At 43.5% G+C, this 23868-nt stretch overlaps 1 protein-coding gene across 4 annotated transcripts in view; it reads left to right on the top strand.

Annotated features, from left to right (window-relative positions):
- Window positions 1–8607, top strand: part of OMA1 (OMA1 zinc metallopeptidase) — a 76589-nt gene extending 67982 nt beyond the window's left edge. For 3 of the 4 annotated variants that reach the window (XM_067726318.1, XM_067726316.1, XM_067726317.1), the window contains exon 9: window positions 4877–5339. In XM_067726318.1, the coding sequence (XP_067582419.1) occupies window positions 4877–5086 (210 nt within the window). In that variant the 3' untranslated portion in view covers window positions 5087–5339. Of the gene's footprint in view, window positions 1–4876; window positions 5340–8478 lie in introns of those variants that run through there. The other variant, XM_067726320.1, reaches the window with a different exon arrangement.
- Window positions 8608–23868: the final 15261 nt, after the last annotated feature.

Below are 23868 nucleotides of genomic sequence, written 5' to 3'. Positions count from 1 at the left end.
GGCTCCAGTTGCGCAGGCTCAGTAGTTGTGGCTCACGGGCCCACTTGCTCTGCAGCATGTGGGATCCTCCCAGACCAGGGCTCGAACCTATGTCCCCTGCATTGGCAGGCAGATTCTCAACCACTGCGCTGCCAGGGAAGCCCTACATGGGATTCTTAGAATTGTATATTCTTATTATGAGAGTGTGTTCCTGTTTTCTCTTAGAATGTAAACTCGTAAGAGTGTTTTTCTTATGACATTTATCATAACCATTTATTCATAGCTTGTGTTCTATAAATGTTTGTTTAAAATTCAGCCTGCATTTATTAAGTACCTATTATGTGCAGTGCATGAAGTTAAACACAGAAAACAAAGGAAATAGAAAGGCATATTCTAGCTGTAGAGTGGGAAAACATTGCTTACTTTAAAAGAGATGAAGGCATATTTACTAAGATTTGAATTTATAAAAAATAAAAGATGTTGACACGGCAAAATGTAATAAAATTAATGTGGAAATGAAAGTGAGAAAAGAATATTTTACCAACATATGCAATAAAATCTTACTATGCAAAGCAGGTGAAGATTTGGTGGAAATATGTGTGGTCTGTAACAGGATTCTGCTTGATGGGTAGAGGAGAAAAACAGTTCACAGATGAACAAACAGTAACAGAAAACCTTTATAAAGTATGTATAGTTTTTCTAGCAATTAAGGAAATGTAGCTCAGACATCTCCAAAGTGCATTTTATTCAGTAAAAGATTTACTCAAGAAACATGTAATGTGGTGCAAAAAAAAAAAAAAACCCAAAAAACAAAAAACCCCATTAGTACATGTAATGCAAAAGTATTAAAAACAACAAAAGTGTGTTCTAATCCCTTTTTTCTAAGCCTTTTTATCAGCACTTCCATGCCAGCTTTATAAAAAACAGACTTTATTTTTAAGAGCAATTTTAGATTCATAGCAAAATTGAGTGGAAGGTAGAGATTTCCCATCTACCTCTTGCTTCCATATGGAAACAGGCTCCCCCCACTATCAAAATCCTGCACCAGAGTGCTACATTTGTTACACTAGTTGAACCTACATTGCCCCATTATTATGACCCAAAGTCCATAGTTTACATTAGGGTTCACTCTTAGTGTTGTACATTCGATGGGTTTTGACAAATGTATAATGACATGTGTTTATCATTATAGTACCACATAGAGTAGTTTCATTGCCCTAAAAATGCTCTCTGCTCTGCCTCTTCCTCCCTGTCTTCCCCCCAGCCCCTGACAACCATGGATCTTTTTAGTGTCTCCATAGTTTTGCCTTTTCCAGAATGTCATGTATGTAACTAGGGTCATATACTAGGTAGCCTTTGCAGATTAGCTTTTGTTTTTTCACTTAAAAACATACATTTAAGGTTCTTCCGTGTCTTTTTATGACTTGATAAAAGCCATAAAAGTAGCCAGCACTATTTCTTATTAGTGCTGAATAATATTTCATTGTCTGCTCGCATCACAGGTATGCAGTAACCTACTAAAGGACATCCTGGTTGCTTCCAATTTTGGCAATTACAAGTGAATAAACAAACGCTAAGCAGTTTTTTGTTTCCTACCAGTCACTTAACCTCTCTAGGGCTCAATTTCTTCTCTGTAAAATTTAACTGATGATTTCTAAGGATTCTGAGGTTTGAAATTATGTGGTTATCTAGATAGAAATCATAAAATCTTATGTTCTGTTGATTATGAATAACTCAGGTATGTGTGTACACCGATGACATTATAAGGTGGTAAAGCCTTTCTGGTGAAAGCAGTCTGGTCCTATATAACAAAAATTATACTCTATTCTTACTCTTTGATTAGATCATTCTATTTTAGGGGGTCTCCCTCAAGTAAACCCAAATGGAGGTTAGAAAAATAACATCTTTTTTTTAAACAAAGGTTTTCATAGCAGGGTAATTTATAAAACTATGGAAACAATTCAAATGCCCAGTCGTGGGGAAACGCAAAGTAAATTGCATGAGGGCAGGGATCATGACTTCGTTCTGAGCAATGTGTACCTAGCACCTTACTCAGTGTAACGTTCTAAATATTTGTTGAATGTGAAAGTCCTGAATAAAATAATTTAAGGGAAAGAGAAGAGCTTTTACTGAACATAAAAGGTTGTAGGATATGGCACTCTTCTCTTTGTTTGCTGCTTTGCATCTCTCGTTGCTAAAGTCAGCTGTGCCAGCTACTACCTGCTGAACTCCACACCTGGCCCTTTACTGATACCAGGGAAGGCCTTAGGCATGTGATGTAGCAGCCGTGACAGGTTGGCTTCTCACTTGGAAAAGAACATCAACATGGTTGTAAAGGAGTTAAAGCAAGAGTAAACTGTACGTCCCAGTTTTGACAGGACAGTCTCAGTTTATGCCTGATGTCTCAGTGTAAATCTTATTTTAATAGCATTTCCTTTCACTCCCAAAGGTATCCTTGTTTGGACAGTAGGTCACCATTTAGCTGAGGGTCTGAATTTCTTTTTACTTTAGTGCTATAGCTGGGAAACATTTTCTTCCTCTTTTCAGTTCAATTTACTTTAACATTTATTTAACACTCAATACATATTAAATCTACTGTATTGTGAGATACAAAGAAATTTCAGACAAGGCCCCTATCACCAAAGAATTTCACTTTAATGCTTTTTCCTCTTCAGTTTATTTTGGTAACTTATAGCCTCATTCAGGGTCAAAGGTCTCCTAGACCCAAGCACTTGCCCTGGCCTCGACCATTTAAAAAGACCCTTTTCTGGCTTGCCTCTGGTTGCATGCCCCCTCTCCCATGGGAGCTAAGGGAGTAGTCCGTTTTAAGAACCTGTGCCCTCACCACATGGCACTCTGGTATTTGGGATAGTGGAATTCCTCGCCCAAACACTTTGGAGCCCGCTTTCAGGGCCTGCATGGACCTCTTCCTTTGGACGCACACACACAAGGTCCCTCACTGTGCTAGGTAGGCCAGGGGTGGGAGGAGAAGGGAGTGGACAGCAGGCCAGTGGCAGCAGCTGGGGTAGGCTCCCTGCAACCTTACATGTGAAATTAAAGAATTCTAATTTTGTACTTGGCTGTCCGAGTCATTTTTTTAAAAAAGGTACAGCTACTTTTTTTTTAATATTAATTAATTAATTAATTAATTAATTTCTGGCTGCATTGCATCTTAGTTGCAGCACACGGGATCTTTTGTTGTGGTGCGCGGGCTTCTCTCTAGGTGGGGCATGGGCTCTGTAGTTGCGGTGTGCGGGCTTAGTTGACCCCGCGGCATGTGGGATCTTAGTTCCCCAACCAGGGATTGAACCCACGTCCCCTGCATTGGAACGTGGATTCTCAACCACCGGACCACCAGGAACGTCCCCGTCAGAGTCATTTTGATTGTCTGTTCCTCAAAGTAGAATAGAACATTTTTTTATGTAGTCATTTTAGATGTTTAAATATATGGTATCTGAGCCTCCATTTGCATTCTGACCATGGACCCCACAAATATCAGGAGCAGGCCCACTCAGAGGAAAACCCAAAATCCGCAGCGTGACCTGTGAGATCCCGCAGTCTGCTCCTGCCTCCTTCCCGCCTCTGCTGCAGCTGCCCTGGCTTCCTCCACAGCATTCCAGCCATGCTCCCTTCTCAGGTTCTGGCACTCACTGCTGCTTCTTGGAATTCTCTTCTTCTAGGTACCCATGCGACCTCTTCCCTCAGGTCCTTGTCCTTTAGGTCTTCTCCCCACTGCTCCAAGTCATTATTTTATCAGTGAGAACTTACATTTTTAAAACTTTCCTACTCCCCAAGCACTGACTCTCCCCTCCCCTGCTTTTCCTCCCTTAACATGCATCACTATCAAACATTTAGAAGGAGTAAAAACCTAAACTAGCTTTTCCCCTTAAACATCTTTCTTTTAAAACCCCTTAGGTATTAAGACTTTTTTCCCTTAAAAAAATTGCTATTTTAGTTTTCATGTCTTAAAGTCATTCGTGTACCCGCTTTGAAGAAGCACATAGTTCTCTAAGGCTAGTACTTAAAGCGGCAGTCTCCCTATCCCGCCTTCAGTTTCAAGGGTAACCATTTGCAACTCTATTAAATGATTCTTTTGGTACTTCCCACCTTATCTGTATAACGTGCTTATATTGCTACTTCCTAACTTTTCGGTTTTAGGTATTATCTATTTCTTTTCCCCCATAGAGGATGAGAATTAAGTTCTCCCTTACCACTGTCACACCCTGTGCACACACACACATGTATCCAGCTCTCCCCCTTCCCAATATGGTTAAGTTGTGATTTTGGTTAGATAAAGATGTAGTTTTTAAAAACTGTAAACACTAATCACAGCTGAGCCATGTCGTATACTGTGCTTACTTTTCCCTGCATCGTTTTATTTTTCCTGGAGTTAAAAGTTGTCATGATTTTGATTTGCTTTCTTTTCTAGGTTATTAGCATCATTTCCACCCCAGACTGTCCCAGTCATGTATATCTTCTTTCAGTATGTTCACATCTATTTTCTGTTGTTTTCTCTCTCTTGAAAAAAATCTCTCTGCGTCTTCAGATATTCTCTAATCTGAATAATGTTCTCAGGATTGGCTCGAGTTTGACAAATCGTAGAGATACTTCCAAGAAGCCTTATTTATCCCCAATAGGACAGTGGGCAGCCATTGCTAATACAGTTGTTTTTTGCAGATATCTTATTATATAAACAAATCATGTAGATATAACTGTTTACTATGAATTTATATATGGTTCTCTTTCATATGTTGTAATTAAGATACCTTTTATTGCAAAAATACAGAATGTATTCTTATATTTCATTGTTTCACATAGAGCATATTAGGAATTACTGGAATAACCTTAATTAATTTATATATGTATATATATTCTGTGTTGTATTCTTTCTTTGTAGGCACTCAAAATTAGAGAGAGCTGTAATTGCCCACCACTTTCTGGAACAGACCCTCGATTACTGTTCAAACTCAGCATGAAGAATTTTCTTGAAGAAGCAGAGAAAGAAGACCTAAATATCACTGTTAAACCGAAAATGGATACTCTCCCCATTCAAAACGAGAAGCAAATAGCATTAACGTGTATAGTTGAGAAAAGAACTGGCAGTTGAATTAAAATTTATGAGACACCAGATACATGAAGAATGCAGTAATCCTTATCGTTTTCATGTTACTTTTTTAAAAATATTGTTTGAAATGAAAAAAAAAAGAGGATACTCAGGGTCAAATCATGTATATTACAGGTATTATCTAAATTCTTATACTAGGTATTTATTTTTCATAAAATATTGATATATTTTAATCTATTTTAAAATATCTTCAATGAGGAAGATGTCACAGAATAAATTTATATTACACATTTTACTCTGTTGTATACTTTTTTTTTTTTTGCGGTACGCGGGCCTCTCACTGTTGTGGCCTCTCCCGTTGCGGAGCACAGCCTCCGGATGCGCAGGCTCAGCGGCCATGGCTTACGGGCCCAGCCGCTCCTCGGCATGTGGGATCTTCCCGGACCAGGGCATGAACCCGTGTCCCCTGTATCGGCAGGCGGACTCTCAACCACTGCGCCACCAGGGAAGCCCTCTGTTGTATACTTTTGATTTGGAGGGCAGAACTCTAGTGGATGAAGAATCAGAATATCAGAATGTGCAGTAATTGTTACTGTCGAGAGGGTTCCAGCTGAGCCTAAACTGCATTTCAGAGTCTGGATGGTTATGATGAACTGGGAACCTGACAGTCTGAAATATGCAGAAATTGGTTTGCTTTAGGGTGGGATTATATGGAATAGGGGACCTTGAGATAGAGAGATTCCTGGTCCTTGCTTATGGCCGATGAGGGATTAAGAAGAAGCTGAAGAAGCTTTTTTCATAGGGAGGCACAAGTAGTGCTGTTTGTGGTCCAAGTGGCCAAGGGAGAAAATGGGGAGAGGATCATCTCTGCATACATAGTGTGCTTGTGTTGCACTGAAGTCTTAACAGGAAGTCATGTCACCTTGGCCTCTTGACGGTATTAGTTTGGGTATCTCTAGGGTTCTCAGAGAAAACACAACCAGCGTATTCTCATTGAGGATCACCAGGAGACGCAGGGGCAAGGCGCGGCCCCCAAGTTGATCTTCCTGGGCAGCAGACATCAGCAAAGGGCTGAATGAAGATGAGAGACGCACAAGACACGTCCCTAGTGATACCCAGGAATTACTGTATTGGTTAAATGTGGAAATAGGTTTTAAAAATGTATTAGTATTTATGTATTATTAGTACTCCCATGCTGGTGAAGTCCAGTGATGTTGAGGTTATATTTCTAAGACAGACATTAAATCAAATAAATCATTTCTTAGAATCAAAGGGAAATAAACTACCTTTTATTGAGTTTCTACTATGAGCTGTGCCCGTGTATTACACAACCCTGTGAAGCAGGTTTTATTACAGGCATACCCCAGAGATACTGTGGGTTCGGTTCCAGACCACTGAAAGAAAGCGAATATAGCAATCAAATGAGTCGCAAATATTTTGGCATCCCAGTGCATATAAAAGTTATGTTTATACTATACTGTAGTCTGTTAAGTGTGCAATAGCATTATATCTAAAAAACAATGTACGTACCTTACTTAAAAAGTAATGCTGTTGGGAAACTGTGACTCAGGATTGCCACAAATCCTCAATTTGTAAAAAACATGGTATCTGTGAAGTGCAATAAAGTGAAGCACAATAAAACAAGGTATGCCTATATTTTCATTTTACGATGAGAATTAGGCTTGGAGAGGTTAAATGATATACTCAAAGTCTCTCATCTAGAAAGAGCAAAGCTAGATCTGTCTGACTACAAATCTGTCCACTTCCACACTCTCGGTATCTAAAAACTAAGCTATCAAAAGAAAAAGAACAAACTCTTTTCAGTTGTTTGTTAGCTTCCTCATGTATGACTTCGATACAGATAAAAATCTCCTCAGTACAAAATCAAGGATCGCTTATATTATCTCTAGGACGATTTTCCAGGTCCTCCTCTCAGACCCTTCCATCTAACTTCACATCGAAAGTCTGGAGTGAGGCAGGATGAAAGCCTCTGACTTCTCATTGGGGGTGTGTCCTGACACAATTACATTTTCTTAGACAAAATATTGACCTAGTTGTTAAGAAGACAAGTCCAGAGCCTATTTATGTTTCTCGGGGCTTACTATAGATTGCTTGTAAGGAATTTCCTGATCTGCCCGCAAGACGACACTTGTAAGGCAGAGGTTCAGGTTAACTGTTCTCCATACAGTTGTTCTTTCCTCTCCCTAGTGATTGATGTTCTGTCACGGGCACTCCATGACATGTAAAGACATCTGGAGAATGTCACCTACAGGTAAACAGTAAAACACACCATTAGATTTCCCTGTAGTTTTCCTAAGAAAATAGTGGAGATCCTAAGTCTATTTTTTTTCTTCCATTATCACGTCTAATTGTTCATACTTCCTAGAACCACATACAAGTTCACATCATGTCAGAAAGAGCAGAGAAAATATAGAGATAATACCTTTATAGTACATATGAAAAAGATTTTTTTTAACCCATGAAATCAAATGTAAGAGAAATGTTACATTTTCAGCTCAGCGTTTTAGGAGAAATCAAATAACAATTGGAATGTAATATGTGTATGTATGCTTTAAGTTGTACATGGAAACGACCTCTGTATGTCCTGCATTTAGTTGCATAACTTACTTTTAGTGCTTTATACGTGCCTGTAAGATTTAGATGTTATTGGCTGGTTAGCTTAGTTGTAAGAAACATGATGCTAGTAAATCCAAGGCAATCTAATCTCTTATAATCCAGATAGTTGTAAGACTGTATCCTCTAAAACTAAACTCAAAGAAAATATGTGTATTTACTGCTATGTCCCTAATACCTAACCATTTTTGGCATATTAGCGTTTTACTGATAATGTACACTCAACATCATCTGGTCAAAAGATTTTTAAAAAAAGAAATAATCATACCTGGTGAAATCTCTGCCTCTTGGTGGCATGGGCAAGTCACTTAAACCCTCTAACCCTCATTTCTTCATTTGTAAAATGGGGATAATAAATCCTACCTTATAGGTTGACGTGATGATTAAGGGAAATGATGTACTGAAAGCATTTAGCACAGTGTCTAGAGCTCCAAACATAATAAAAATAGCTCCAATTTATTGAATTCTTACTTTGTACTAAGCACTGTGCTGTGCATTTTTCAAGCACTATTGCACCTCACTGCGGTTGCAGTAATAGATGACAGATGATGGGTATTATATGATCCCCCGTTATAGATCAGGAAACTGAAGTTTAGGGGGTTAATGAAACTTGCTCAAGGTTACATAGTGTATTTCTTAAGATTATTTTACTTGCAAGAACAGAAAAAACAACTCAATCAAGAAAAGTTATTGCCTCACCTAACAGAAAAGCCCCCAAGTGCACTAGCTTTGGACACAATTTGGTCCAGAGGATCACGGTATCATCAGAGCAATGGCTCTCTCCCTGTGATTTTTCTCAGCTCTGGCTTCTCTCCCCTGATGATACCAACATGGCTGTAGGCAGCTGCCAGGTTTACTTCACATCTAGATGGAAAGAGTGACCCATCTTGCAACTCTTGAAACAAAGCCTTCAACACTAACTGCAGCCTCTATAGAGCATCCCAGAAGCAATCACCATGGCAGGGGATGGGATTGTCCTAGCTGGCTGGAGCCAAGGATGGGCACAGTCAACAGAACCTAAACAGAGCTCTACCACATGGTGAGGGACATGCAACCACGAGGTCTGTAAGTAATGAATAAAAACCTGTTACCTTTGTCCTCTTTGAGCAAAAAAAGTAACAAGATGATCCTTTGAATATTGGTCTGAAAGTATATTTAATCTGAACAAAAACAGTGTAGCAAAATTTTACATTGATATGATAGTGGATTTGCATTGACACATTTGCTTTACTATTGACAAGGTATTTTTTTCTGACCTGAATTATATCCTCAACCCCAACCTATGAGATTGGAAGGACAAGTGGCATTTACTCAACAGGGGAGAAAACTAAAGCTTGGAGTAATTAGGCAAATTACCCAAGTATGCACTCCAAGTAAATGGCTGAACTGGAATTGGAAGGAAAGGATTCACTGGTTTGTAATCTTGTGCTCATTCAGCAATACCACATTCTTTGGAGAGAGGCATTACCTCCATTTTTTATCTGGAAACCGAAGCTCAAAGATATTAAGCAACTGTGTGCCCAGCACTACTCAGCAAGTAACAGCAGAATTGAGATTCAAACCCTCATCTTCTGACTCCAGAGTCTGTGCTCATCCATTTACTACTTCAGTTGGCAAATCTCATAAAAGAAGTGGGAATTCAAAGGGTTTCTTTCCCTTTACCCCTCGCCTGTGAACAGTGGGGCAATACCCTCTCTTCCCTCACTTAGAAGCACTCATTGTAATACTCTATGGCAGGTGCTAAAAATTATCTATTTTAAGTATATTCCAATACATGGAGATAAAATTCCTGGTAATTGTCCTATAACGTTTTTTTTTTAATTGAAGTATAGTTGATTTACAATGTTGTGTTAATTTCTGCTGTACAGCAAAGAGACTCAGTTATACATATATACATTCTTTTTTATATTCTTTGCCATTATGGTTTTTTTTGTTTTTGTTTTTGTTTTTTGCGGTACGCGGGCCTCTCACTTTTGTGGCCTCTCCCGCTGCAGAGCACAGGCTCTGGACGCGCAGGCTCAGCGGCCATGGCTCATGGGCCCAGCCGCTCCGCGGCATGTGGGATCTTCCTGGACTGGGGCACGAACCCGTGTCCCCTGCATCGGCAGGCGGACTGTCAACCACTGTGCCACCAGGGAAGCCCTACGTGTAATCTGTTAACATGTACATCTGTTAACCCCAAACTCCTAGTCCATCCCTCCCTCTTCCCCCTCCCTCTTGGCAACCACAAGTCTGTTCTCTTTGTCTGTGAGTCTGTTTCTGTTTCGTAGATAGGTTCATTTGTGTCATATTTTAGTTTCCACATATAATTGACATCATATGGTATTTGTCTTTCTCTTTCAGACTTACTTCACTTAGTATGATAATCTCTAGTTGCATCCATGTTGCTGCAAATGGCATTATTTCATTCTTTTTTATGGCTGAGTAATATTCCAGTGTGTGTGTGTGTGTGTGTGTGTGTGTGTGTGTGTGTGTATACACACCACATCTTCTCTATCCATTCATCTGCTGACGGACATTTAGGTTGTTTCCATGTCTTGGCTATTGTGAATAGTGCTGCTGTGAACATTGGGGTGCAGGTATCTTTTCAAATTAGAGTTTTGTCTGGATGTATGCCCAGGACTCGGATTGCTGGATCATATGGTAATCCTATTTTTAGTTTTCTGAGGAACCTCCATACTGCTTTCCATAGTAGCTGCACCAACTTACATTCCCACCAACAGTGTAGGAGAGTTCCCTTTTCTCTGCACCCTCTCCAGCATTTGTATAACGTGTTTTTATTTGAGACCTAGAGAGTTCCTTAATCTGGTAAGAAATATCTCTCATTTCATTGTGGAAAGAAAACACCATCAGTGCGCTTCCCCTTTGCACCTTACTCCCTAACTTCCATCGTAAAACCAATAGCCTTCAAAGGTAGGCCAGTGACTCTAGCTTTTTAATGACAAAGAACTCCTTTTATATGACCTGGCTGTACGTGCATGGACTTGTGCAAACATGTTCTCTCTATCTTGAAGGGTTGGAGGGTCTAGACACATGACCAGGGCCTCTTGCTGCACTGGCTGTTTAGGAGCTGAGATCCTTGGGCATGGGGCACATAAGTCACAGTGTGGTCCTGCTTCCAGGTCTCAGAGTTGCTATGATGTCATCAAAGACCAATCAGGACCGCTGATCATCATGTGATCTCTGGTGCTACCAAATTCCAACCAAAAGCAAGATTGGTGATTTTAATTAGTCTGAGTGGCCTAATTATATGAGAGAAAATATAACATTTTTAGTTAGGTTCTTTGAAATATTAAGCATAACTGGCAGATTCCAATAACAACTTCACAGGCCCCAAGGGGCCTGGGACTTCTTCCTGGGCAGCGTGGGTTTCCAATCAGATTTGCTTTTTTCTCTCCAGAATATAAAAGAAAGTAAAATTAACATGTATTAATTTTGACCAATATATCAAATTATAACCATATCTTTGTGGGTTAGTGATGATGGATGGTCTACTCAAGGATTCTGTTGTTCCGTATTTAAGGATTTTTTTAAAGTATTATTTTTGCGGAGAAACAAGTGGAATTTAATTTTTTCCACAACTCTTCCCCTCTCATGTTAGAATACCTTGAGAAAAAGCAAGGGCAACATGACTAGTCTTATTTTTAATTTGGGAAGATGGGATGATAACATTTTCCCTGCCTGCTTCCTAGGGTTATTAGGGGTTTTAAGTAAAATAATGTGTATCTGCTTTGTACAACATCCAAAATGCTGTGCCCGGGTTGATTCTAGCATTGTCTTAGCCTGGGTGATAAGATTATTATTTAGGATAGGCCATTTCCAAAAGGATGGCCATTTGCCTGATGTGATACAACCCAGAATTGACGATGATCTGTTCTTATCCAAGGGTGAGAAAAAGGGAAACTTATTTGTAGCATGTTTTGGCTTAGTCTCATTTAGGAGTGTGCATGTGTGTGTGTGTTTAACTTAGTTATTCTATTAATCCTATTATGATTAATGATTAATCAGTGTCCCTGATTTCTGTCAATTTCAACATTCTGATGCTTAAATCTAGAGAACTGAGATCGATGTATTCTGGAAGGGCCAGCCCATTCTCCAGATGATGGATTGGGGAGAACTGAGATCGATGTATTCTGGAAGGGCCAGCCCATTCTCCAGATGATGGATTGGGGAGAACTGAGATCGATGTATTCTGGAAGGGCCAGCCCATTCTCCAGATGATGGATTGGGGAGAACTGAGATCGATGTATTCTGGAAGGGCCAGCCCATTCTCCAGATGATGGATTGAGAGGATGGGGACCAATACTTGCTGAGTACTACTGAGGACAAGATGCCACAACTTTTCCTCCTTTTAATCCTGGCAGCAGCTCTCAAGGCACAGGGTATTCTCCCTGCCTGCGTATAAGGAAACAGAGGCTCCCAGGGCTGGGTAACTGGGCCAAGGTCACACAGATAGTCCAGGAGTTTAACTGGGTTTGTGAGACTCACAAGACTTTACTGCCTTTCACATGCTGTCTCTCACACAGAAAATGAGAGCAGTTGCCAGGGCAACATGGGAAACATGTATTCGGAGCCCTTCATTCTTGCACCCAGGGCTTTTCTCGTGCTCCATAAGCTCTGAAACTTCCCATGATCTCACCTCTCAACACTCATCTCTTGCCAGGAGTCAACCAGCTAACTGAAGGGTGTTCACGACAAAAGCCCAGCAGCCCTCGGGAACACAAACTGGCCCATAGTAAGTGCTCAGTGAATTCAAGTCCAAGGATTGAAAGAATGAGTGACTGGAGGGATGTATAAATGAATCCAAACAAGCAAGCTATAAGAGTCATTTTAATGCTGAGACAGTTTGGGGGTGAGCTTTATTTATAATATAGTGAAGATTTGGAAAGTCTCACGCATGCGCACAGGGGTGTTTCTACTTCACCCCCTCCCAGCCCCCGGGTCGTGTAAGCCTCGGCTCTCCCACAAACACTCCATGGCAGGGGATGGACGAATCCTGCCAGTTCTGCGTGCTCTAATATCTCACGCACCCTCTGCTCTGCTTCATGTGTCTTCATAGGACTTCTCTCCATCAGAAGTGATAGACCTCTTTGACTCTATGGCTACCCAAGGTCATTGGGGTCACCAGGTTTGATCTGAGCTGATCACAAGTAGCTAACTCCTCCTCCCAAGGGAACTGGTTCAGGAAACACTGATGATTCAAGGGCTGAAGATGCGGGTTCAGATCCTGCCTTCCTCACCACTGTGTGACGGCTCGGGTCACTCTGCACCTTTGGGCCTCAGTTCATCCTCACTGTACGTTGTGAGGCTGGAGAGAGCTTTGCCACTGCCCCTGCCTCATGGCACTGCAAGCCTGTCCCATGCCCGGGTCCTCCTCGAGGGCAGGGGCTCCGTCACAGCCTTCTTTTTTATCCTCAAGCCAAAGGTCTGCTCAATACCTGTTTCCTAAATCAGTATAAAGAATAGTAACTAGCATTACCTTTTTTATTTATTGAAGTCTAGTTCATTTACAAAGTTGTGTTAGTTTCAAGTGTATAGCAAAGCGATCAGTTATACACACACACACACACACACTTTTTCAGATTCTTTTCCATTATCGTTTATTACAAGATATTGAGTATAGTTCCCTGTGCTACACAGTAGGTCCTTGTTTATTACCTGTTTTATATGTACTAGTATTAACTCTTTAATGTTGTCTGGCAAATTCCTCACAATGGGAGTCTCCACCTTTCTGTGGAACAGGCTAATTTTCCTTTTAGGTTTGCCCTCACGTTTGCGCACAGGGGTGTTTCTACTTCACCCCGTCCCAGCCCTAGGGTTGTGTAAGCCTTGGCTCCACCACAAACACTCCATGGCAGGGGATGGACAAATCCCGCCAAACCCCACCATAGTCCAGCCTCTGCAGCCAGACAGACCCGGATCTGAAGGTGGCTCATTCTAGGTGACTGACTTTACTCGGTAAGGCTCAATTTGCTTCTTCTGGAAGATGGAGTCGATGCTTCCTGGGGGTCGGTGTGAGGACCACATGTGTGTCCAGTGCTGGGCCGTTTCCTGACATGAAGAAGTCAGCGCCAGCAGTGAGTGTCAGCGTCACAGGTGAGGCCACACCCGTGTGCCCTCAGCCCCCTGGGCTGGCCTGCAGCAGCAGTGGAGAGTTTCTTTTCCACTGCTCTCCTCACCCTCCTGCTTCCTTCTCTCCTGAGGCATTTCTCGGGCACTGCAGGATTTCGCTCAGCCTCAAGCAGGGGCAACCCACAAGTGCAGGGTGAGGGGAGCTCCCCGGGGTATCCCCCAAACAGTGGGGCATCAGAGTCAGTGGATAAATGTCTCATCCTCTGGGGATGATTCTAGGTTGTGTTCCCCAGTCTATCATAGGGTCCCCTGTGGGACTGAGTCCCAGTCGCCCACAGCTTTCACCTGCTCATTAACGCATCCTGCATTGGCTTTCTCCCTCCCCACTCTGTTTGTCCACTTCCTTATGTGAGCTTCCTGAGAGCAAGGCCAGATAAACGACCTGGCGCCTACCTACTTTCCCCTGGTGCCTGTCTCAGGGCCTGCTTTTGGGGGGACCCAAACTGGGAAGTTAGCTATCAAACATTATTATTATTATTGAGTCCCCATAACAATCCCACTTAACAGATGACAAAACTGAGGTTCAGAGAGGTGGGAACTGGCCCATGGTTACGCAGCACATAGTTTTAATAATCCTTACCTCTCAGGGTTGTTATGAGGAAGTAATGAGTCAACTCTCAAATATAAATGGGCTTCATAAACTGTAGTATTGGGCACGAGTTGTTTATTGTCCCTTCATAATGCCACCTCTTCTAATGATGGTGACACGGAAAGTGATCCTCTGATGCCCAAGTACAATAGCTAATCATTCCTCATTCAGGCCCCGTAATCAGTCCCCAGAGCAGCCTCAGAGTTTGAACGTGTTACCTGTGATTCATAGACTCTGGACGTGGAGTGACCCTAATAACCGCCCCTGCAGTGGGAGTTTTGACCTGGAAATCATAGTCCAGGCATAAAGTGGTTTTTACACACCCGCGACAGCCCGCCTGGGGGCAGGAGAAGTTTATTTAACAGCCGGAAGAGATTGCGGAGTAACACTCAAAGGCCTTGTCCAGAACGCAGAAATCTGTCAGGGGTCGAAATGTGAAGGAAACGCAGGCTGGGAAGACAAACCAGTTTGGGGGAATCCTGCTCAGAAGCGCTCCAACTTACTCTGCAGGGGACGTTCAGGTTGGATTGTTCTGGAAATGCGGTCACTAGGGCTCAGCAAGGTCCTGAGTCACTGACAATAAGACCAGTAACCAGAGCAATAACGAGAGCCACCATTCGTGAGTGGACGCATAATGAATCACCCCTTACGGGCCAGGCCCCGAAAGCACTTGACGTGCAAGAGCTGCTTTGATTCCTGCAACCATTCTGTGACGTGGATGTGATCGTCTCACTTTATAGATGAATGCAGAAATCAGAGCCTAGAGAGCTTGGGTGACTTGACCCAGAATCACAGTGTGGACTGTCCCCATCCTCCAAGCTCGTGGGCCCCAGATTGAAGGCCATCTGATGCCATTAGATGAGGGTGGGTTAGCCGTTTGGCTTGTTTATAATGCACAAAAATACAGTGTGATGTGGAGAAGCGTCTTCTGAATCAGACAGACCTTAGACAAATTCCCTCGCTTTCCCAGGACTAATTTCACTCCTACCAAATATTCAGTGATATCTTCTTCACAGAGCAGCCATGAGAAGGTAGTGAGTTTCTGCATGTACGTACCTGGCACGTGGTGACCAATCACCACTTGACGTTTCTCTTTCCCTTTCAAACTTAGGCTTATAGTCCAGTTACTTCCAAAGATGATTTGCAAAGGAAAGTTTGGGGCCAAAATCTAAGAGGAGATTCACTTCTTGCCAGGCCTCAGATGATTTAAGAGATTCTTTTGTGAGGCAGAGAATGTCAAGAGACAAATACAAGGAGGGTTTTTCAATGAGGTCTTTTGTTTTCTTCTCAAGGTAACATTACGTAATATTCAGGCAATACCTTCCCTGGTTTCTCTGCCCTCTGCCAGTGAGCTCTCTCTCTTTGAACTATTTCAAAGGTGGCAGCAGAGCTGGAGAGCCTTCCTTCCCCCAGCCTCGCTGACATATGAATGGCAGACAGAGGTCCCATGGTCAAGTTCAACGACCACAACTGGTCACTGACTCTCTTCCTTAAAGGTGACTGCCTCTCCCTGTTTTTACTCAAGATGTTGAACTAGGCTAAGTTTCTACATGAGACTTATGAAAAGTAATAATGATCAAAATAAAACAAAAATTACAACTAAAGTTTTCTTAGGGCCAAATATGGCACAAACAGGAGAGGGCCACTTCTTGGAGAAGATGGTATGTGAAGGTGGACGACACAGAAAGAGCTGGTTTACTACTCATAGGACTGAGGCTAATGGTCACACAAGTTATATACTGCACACCTCCAAAGGGCGCCATCCACCCAACCTACAATGTGAACAACACCTGGTAAAGTTATGCAACAAGGCAGCCCTACCTATGATGCTTTTATCCTTTCTGTCAAGGAGAATGATCATCAAGGTAGAACATAATTAAGGGTGAACTGAAGTTCTAGGTGGAAGAAGAGATGGTCAGAGAGAACCTGGATGCCTTTATTAATGTTTATAATCACAGTAGGCAATAGTAATAGTTAACACTTAAGGAGTAAAACTTGTCAGAAATTCTACTAAGCACTTTGCATATATTATCCCATTTTACCCTCAAGTATAATATTGTTGCCAACAGCCGTTCTTCCCCTTCCCTTCCAGCAAAGCTTTATTTTGTTTAAACGGCAGTGTGCCCTGCCCAAGGAGGTAAATCATGATCATCTAAATCACTCATAGCAATGCTGTCTCCCTAAGCCAGTGATTGGTCTAGGAGTAGGTATGTGACCAGATCTGGCCAATGAGAAATAGAGAAAAGTCTAATATTTTCCAGGATGGCAAATATTTTCCCTGCCCGAGAAAGACGAGAGAGGCCACAGAAAACGCTGGTTGTTTGTTTATTTTATTTTACATTTTTAATTGAAGTATAGTTGATTTACAATGTTCTGTTAATTTCTGCTGTACGGCAAAGTGATTCAGTTATACATATATACATATATATATTCTTTTCCATTATGGTTTATCTCAGGATATTGAATATAGTTCTCTGTGCTATACAGTAGGACCTTGTTGTTCATCTATTTTGGTTTTTTTATAAACCTGTGTCTTCTATCCCTGCTTTGCAAGTTTTGGGTTAAGATATGATGTCTGTTGCTGCTGTGGCCTTTTAATGAACTTGAGAACAGGCCAAGAGAACCATGAAGATACCAACCTAGAATGCCAACATCTCTGTATTGCTGAGCCAATGCTGGCACTGCCTCCCTTGAAACCTTTTATGAAATGAGATAATTAAATGTCTGTATTGTTTATGCCACTGCTAATTAAGTATTCTCTTACTTGCACCTGAAAGAAGTCCTACTGATAAAACATTTTTGGTTCCATTTTGCAAATTAGTTAACTCTCCCAGTGTCACCCAACGAGTAAATATGTTTCAAGCCAGGTTTGTCTGGGCCTGAACTTTTCACTGCTGCTATTCTGCCTGGGGCCAAGTCTAAGGTCCAGGGGAATTACATTCCAAGGGCACTATGCTGGCCCAACCAAATAAGAAGAACTCTCAACAGTAGACAGTTTCGACGGGGAGGGAGCTCTAGGTTACTGGAAATAGTCAAGCAAAGACAAGACTACCATCCGTAAGGTTTGTTGGAAAGGAGAGTCTGGCTCTGAGTAGGGACAAGTGAGGAAGTGGGACTGTGAGTGAGAGGCAAATGTTCTGTGAATGTGTTCTGGAATAGAACCAAGTGGATCCAAAGACTAGGTAAAAAGAAGTTGCAGCCCTGGCTAACCAGGGTTTCAGTCTGAGACAGCATCTCAGTCATCTGTGCTCAAGGAACAGGTATGATGGCTCTGCTTCTGGACCACCAAGGGCAATGATGTGGTGACCCATAAAGGTCAGGTCTGAGTCTACATCAGGGTCCTAGCTCTTCCATTTCTTACCTGTGAACCTCAGCTTCCCCCTTTGTCAAATGGGAAGAATGCACTTGGTATACTTTGCAGGGCCACTGTGAGGATTAAATGAGATGATTGTACATGTCCACAAAGATTTATCGAGGACCTACTATGTGCCTAGCCTTCTGCTGAATCCTGATGTCTGTGTCAGCTATAAAGAGTTCCCCAAATTTAAAATGTTAAGTATTATTCTTTATTTTAAAAAACTGTCCAACTCTTCTCTCCTTCCCACCCCACCAAGGGAATAAAACAAGGACCCCATTTATCTATTTTGAAAGAAATTGAGCTCTTATCCAGGAAAATAGAAGAAATGGCTCCAACAGACAGAGTTTCCAGCAATACAAATCCCCCAGTGGCCTCTCTCTGCCACCGCTCAATAATGGTGTTTGCTATAAATCAGAGAGCTTCTTTATCAAGTGCCTTGGAAGTGCTTGGGACCAATTTAGCCCTAGAGTGAGATTAATCACAAATGCTTCTTTAGAAAGAGTGATGGGTGTGAATAAGAAGGGTCAGTAGAGATCATTTCGATTTACCCCGATTGCTATAGATAGCTGGAGTTTGCAGAACTAGGACTCTAAGTTTTTAACATTTCTGTTTGAGAAAAATTATTGCAACCAGAATTCTTCTATACCCCTAACAATGGCCTAGAAGGACAGGGGAAGGAACTAATGTTTTTTTAAAGTACCTACTATGTGTGCCAGACGCTATGTTTACATCATCTGTTTTAATCCCCATAACAACTCCATGAGATAGGTCTGGTTACCCTCATTTTTGAGACCTAGAGCAGGGAAATGCCTTGTACAAATGACCAAGTGGCAGAGATGAGAATAAAATGCAGGTCTGTATGACTGCAAAATCTTACCACGGGGCCTCTCAGGACCTTGACTGTAGATCCCTGGCAGCAGAGTTCCATGTAGTCACCAAGACAAAACTGGAAGTGGTTTCCTGAGACTGCTGGCCCCAGCAATGATGTCTGAAACAGTCCTCTAGGGGCCAGCTTTCATGGCGCTGTTCTGTGATGACCTTCTCAAACATCTCACATGTTTTCATAAGATAGAGAATGAATGAATGAATGGATGAGTAGGACTCTGCCTCCTCTCTGCTCATGCACAGTATGGCAGTCACGGAGGGGGTGGACCCACTCAGCACCCCCTTCAAGAGAACCTGCTGTGGGGAGCTTAGCTTACTGGTGATCCTAAGTTTCACCTGGATGGCTCCCAGCCAGTGACTGGGCACAGCAGGGGTGCTAGCTCGGGGCTGGGCCATTCCTGCCTCACAGGAGGCACCTGTAATAGACAACCTTTGCTTGCGGACTCCCTGTTGGTCTAGCTGAGACTTTCTTACAATGGCACTAGTCAGAAGTCCTCCCGACTCAGTCCTCCTTCCTTCCCACTCTCCCTTCCTACGCGTCAGACCTCATCACGGTCTGCAGGCTCTCCCTGCCTACTCCCCTCCACACATCATTCACCTACATTTCTCCAATACATCTCTTGCACATCTAATCCCATCTTGGTGTCTGCTTCTTGGGAGACTCTAGTAGACAAACATAGTGATTCTATTTCCCCAACCCAAATGTCTATCACCAGGAAAACAGATCAATATGATGATATTGACATGCAGTGGAATGCTATCGAGCAGTGAGAATGAATGAATCAGAGATAAAGGCCTCAACATGGATACATCTCAAAAATACAATATTGAGCAAAAACAAAAAAAAGTTGCGAGTGATAGATGCAGGATGTAATATGTATATAAAGTTTTAAAACATGCAGAACAAAGCAGTACATCATTTGTAGATATGTACATATGTAATCAAAGTGTAAAAACACACTAGGTAGTAATAAGCTCCAACTTCAGGAGTGAGGCTGCCACAGGGGAGAGAAAGAAAGGAGAATGCAGCCAGGTTTTCTATTTTAAGCTGGGTGGTTGGTACATGGTTGCTCATTGTACCTGTGCTTTTTATCTGCCTAAAGTATGTCATGAAAAAAAATTAGTATATATTAATTCATACCCAACAAATCGCCTCTTTTTTGTTTTTACATCGTTATTGGAGTATAGTTGCTTTACAATGGTGTGTTAGTTCCTGCTGTATAACAAACTGAATCAGTTATACATATACATATGTTCCCATATCTCTTCCCTCTTGCGTCTCCCTCCCTCCCACCCTCCCTATCCCCCCGCTCCAGGCGGTCACAAAGCACCGAGCTGATCTCCCTGTGCTTCGCCTCTTTTGAAAATATATTAAAATGATTTGAAATTGGCTCTGCTTAGGAAAATCCTGGATCTATGTTGTCACGTGCCAGCAACTGAGTCTTAGTCTACTATGGCTTTTCCTGCACTGAGTAGCAATTCCTTATTTTTATGCTTCTTCTCTCTTTCTCTCCCTGACCCTCACTGGACCATGAGTTCTAAGAAGACTCTCATTTCCTTATTTCTGAATCCCCAGTGGTTATGACAGTAGCAGGGGAGCAATATGTGTTTATTATGTTTTTAATAATCAGGAGGTGATAAAACAAGGGACTGGGAAGAGAGAGGGCAGCTAGAGCAGATGGCAGAGCATAGGTAGCTTTTTCAAAAGCCGAGAAGGCACCTTCGTCTGAGCAACGCTGAGTGTGGGTGATAGGTCTGCTGTGGGGCACCAGGGTAGCCAGGTCAGAGGGTCTGACGCCTGAGTTCCTAGCACTGTGCCAGCCACTTTGTTAAATGCTTCGTGTGTTTTATTTTCAGTCTTCACAACTTGGAGAGTTAGGCATTACAACCCCTTTTTACAGATGAGAACACTGAGGCTCAGCAAATTTGAGAACAGCTGGAGCCACCCAGCTGCTCATTAGCAGAGCCAGGTCACACAAAGGGCTTTCTGGTCCCAGTGGTCCACTGTGGGGCTCTGCCTCTGGGTCCTGTGTCTGTTTTACACAAGTCAAGTGATGTGTTTGCTATGAGGCCAGTCATCCAGGTAATAATGTGTTCGGTTATTCATTCACCACTCCTACGTCCCAGGCCCCAGAACACGTAGCACAGACTCAGACCTACTGACCGTCTAGCAGGGGACACAGAGACACAGACAGGTGCCTGTGCAGTGGGATGAGTTCCATGATAGGTGAAGGTCAATGGGCAGTGGCAGCACAAAAAGCGGCACATCACCCAGTGTCGTTGTCCCGGCTGCCTGGAGGAAGTGACCTCCAGAGGAGACCCCGGTGGAGCCGGTGAAAGGAAGAGGGGCGGGCGTGTGGCAGGGGAGGGAGGTTGTTTCTTCAAGAAGGAACTGCTTCTCTGATGCCTGAAGAAGGGAGAGTAAAGTGACAGGGCTTCATGTGATACCACTTGGACGTCCTCCCTTTCCTCTGCCTTCCAGGTTCAGAATTCAGTGCTCCAGGGACTTCGGCTGGGCACCCACATTGCTTCTGCTCACACTTACCTGATTCGTATTAGTCCAGGTCCTTAGAGAAAGTAGAAACCAGAAACCGAGACAGGATTAAACATGCAGGAAATCTGAAACAGGAGAGAAAATGAAGGGGAAGCCAGGAGACGTTACAGTGTGTGGAGTTGATGTAACCCTGAGTAAAGGACAGAGGCAAGGCAGAAGGGTTGGGTAGAGGGGTCTTAGAGAACCCTGAGTTTGGCAAGGCTGTCTGGGAGTCCTTGAGCCCAAGTTGCCTGGGAGAGGAGACCCGAGTCTTCCAGGATTGGCTCTGCCTGAGTGTCCCTGCTGGGCTCTGCCACTGGCTGGGAGCAGCCAGGGACCAGCGTGGTACAAAGGTGGTGCTGGACTTCAGAGCGCAGTGGGTGGGACCCCTGGTCAGTTACACTCCCTGAGGTTGGACACCTGAGAGGCATGTTCTTATAGCCACCACACTGCCCTAGGTTTGTTCATCCCCAAAGTCCAGCTTCTCCCTTGGCCTCAAGTCCTGGTTCTAATGGGGGAAACACGTCTGACCAGAGGTAGTATAAGGGTACAGCTTGGAGCCGTCCCCCCGCTCGGACACTTACCAGCTGCGTACTTTAGTCAAGCTACTTAACACCCCAGTTTTCTCATCTGAAAATATGGATACTAACACTGTGTCATAGGGCTGTTGTAGGATTAAATGAATTAAAACACATGACGAGTGCTCAGTAAATGTTATCCACTATGACCTTAATGGAGCCATTCTGGTTCGGAGGCTGTTTCAAAGCATCACTTTGATAGGGCTGCATCGAATGCAAAACGCCATGCCCTACCACTGATGTGACAGATACACCCAGCCCCACTCTGCCCATCTTTTGCAAAGCTTCTCCTGACCCGGAGGCTCAGTTTGGGGTCCTCCTCTGATCCTGCAGTCTCCCTCGCCCATGGAACTTTCCACAATGATTGGTTGCAATTTTGTCATTGTTGTCCACTAAACTGAGAGTTCCTGAGGGGTGGGGACAGTATCTGCCTCACTGCTGCACCTTCAGAGCCTGGCATGCTGGCTGGTTGCTACCCTAGCAAGGCTCAGACACAGGTCCACTTTATACTATCTTGCAGGGCATCTGCTCGAGAGGGGCAGGGGCTGCAGTCTCGCCCGTGCTCTGGACTCCAGGCTATGTGCTGAGAGGCGATGTGTCTGCCTGGAGGAGGTACGGTGTTCTAATCTGCATTCACTCCCTTAGGTGACAGCTCACCAAGCTGGGCCCCACGGGGCTGCACCTGCCCAGAGGAGGGTCCTTTTCTTATTTGAAAAAGGTGCTGCCAACTAACAGCAGCTCTGCCAATCAGTGGGGCTTAGAATGTGTGCAAAACCATGGCATGGTGCCTCATACTGTGTTAGCGCCTCCTTCTAGAAACTTCTGGAGAGTCTTGCATGCGTCCTTTTGAGTCTCTTTCTGCCTCTGTAATATGAGAGCTTGGGTTCGTGTTCCTCTAAGGTCCTCCACTGCCCTGACATTCAAGGGCTTGAGGGAGCCGGCTGTTTGGATCTTGCTAAGGTCTGAGGACAAGCGCTGACTCACGTGGAGGTCTGGATCCCGCACATCCTCTCAGCCCCTCGCCTGGTCAGCCTCTCCTCCTCCTCCCGGGAGTCTGCTGGACCAGGCCTCCATCCACCACATATGCTGCATAATTTATACTTTATTAGGTGACTTCATATATCTTACTTCCTTTAATGCTCACAATGACCTAGTCATATTGGTATTATTATCTCATCTTATAGATGAGGGAAGTGAAACTCAGAGAGGTTAAAAATTTGCCCAAGACCACAGAGCTAGTAGTAAAAGGCGGAGCTCAGACTTGAACACAAATCTAGAAAGTAGAATGCCTATGCACTTTCTTTAGGTTGCTTATAATCTTTATCTGCATTGTGTTTCATTCTTCCTTTTAGAGCCTCAGGCTCAGGGGATGTGATTCCACTTCATTCTAGTCCCACCCAAACACGTCATGTATACAATAGGTGCTGTCTAAATGCTGCCTGAGTAAAAGCCAACATGCTTGAGATGCAGTCGCATCATACGTCAACCCCCAGAGAAGCCCCGTGTAGATACAGACCCCGTGTATACGTGACAGCCCTCAAACTGGTACTTCCTATGTGTGCACTCGGGGCAGCTGGTGTGGCACCTTTAAGAAGACATCTCTGGTTAAAAAATAAGATGCTCTTCTGCCTGTGCCTGTGGCGGTGGATTTGTCAGCCAGATGCTCTGCTTCCCCGTCTCTGCACCATGTCCTTCCCTGTCCTCTCCTCCCCACAGCCCAGGCTCCACATCTCCTCTCATTTAGATCCACTCTTCCTTGACCCCTCTTGCTGTGAGCTCAGCTTCTCCCAACCACACCTTCCTGCCTTTTCCTAGTTTGGGGGCATTCACCCAGAGTCTCCCAGACCCGGCTCCACAGACATCCTGTGGGCAGCAGCCCACAGCCTGCCCTGTCTCAGATCCCAGGCACTACTGAGATGCATGGCAAGAGCTGTACAAATTCGTATATGCCTGTGATGCCAGGAACTTACACATATGGGTCCACCTGGCCACACGGATCCATGTCCACTGGGCCAAAACCAGAGACACAGACATGCATTTATGTCCATGGGGGCAGACCCAGGGCCCGCATGCAAACCCACACGTGTTTCACATGCAAAGTGTGCCCAGATGCAC

The sequence above is a fragment of the Pseudorca crassidens genome, chromosome 2, assembly GCF_039906515.1.
Source record: "Pseudorca crassidens isolate mPseCra1 chromosome 2, mPseCra1.hap1, whole genome shotgun sequence".
In the NCBI taxonomy this organism is placed as follows: Eukaryota; Metazoa; Chordata; class Mammalia; order Artiodactyla; family Delphinidae; genus Pseudorca; species Pseudorca crassidens.
The sequence above is the reverse complement of the archived record's forward strand: the minus strand, read 5'-3'. Positions and strand labels throughout refer to the sequence as shown.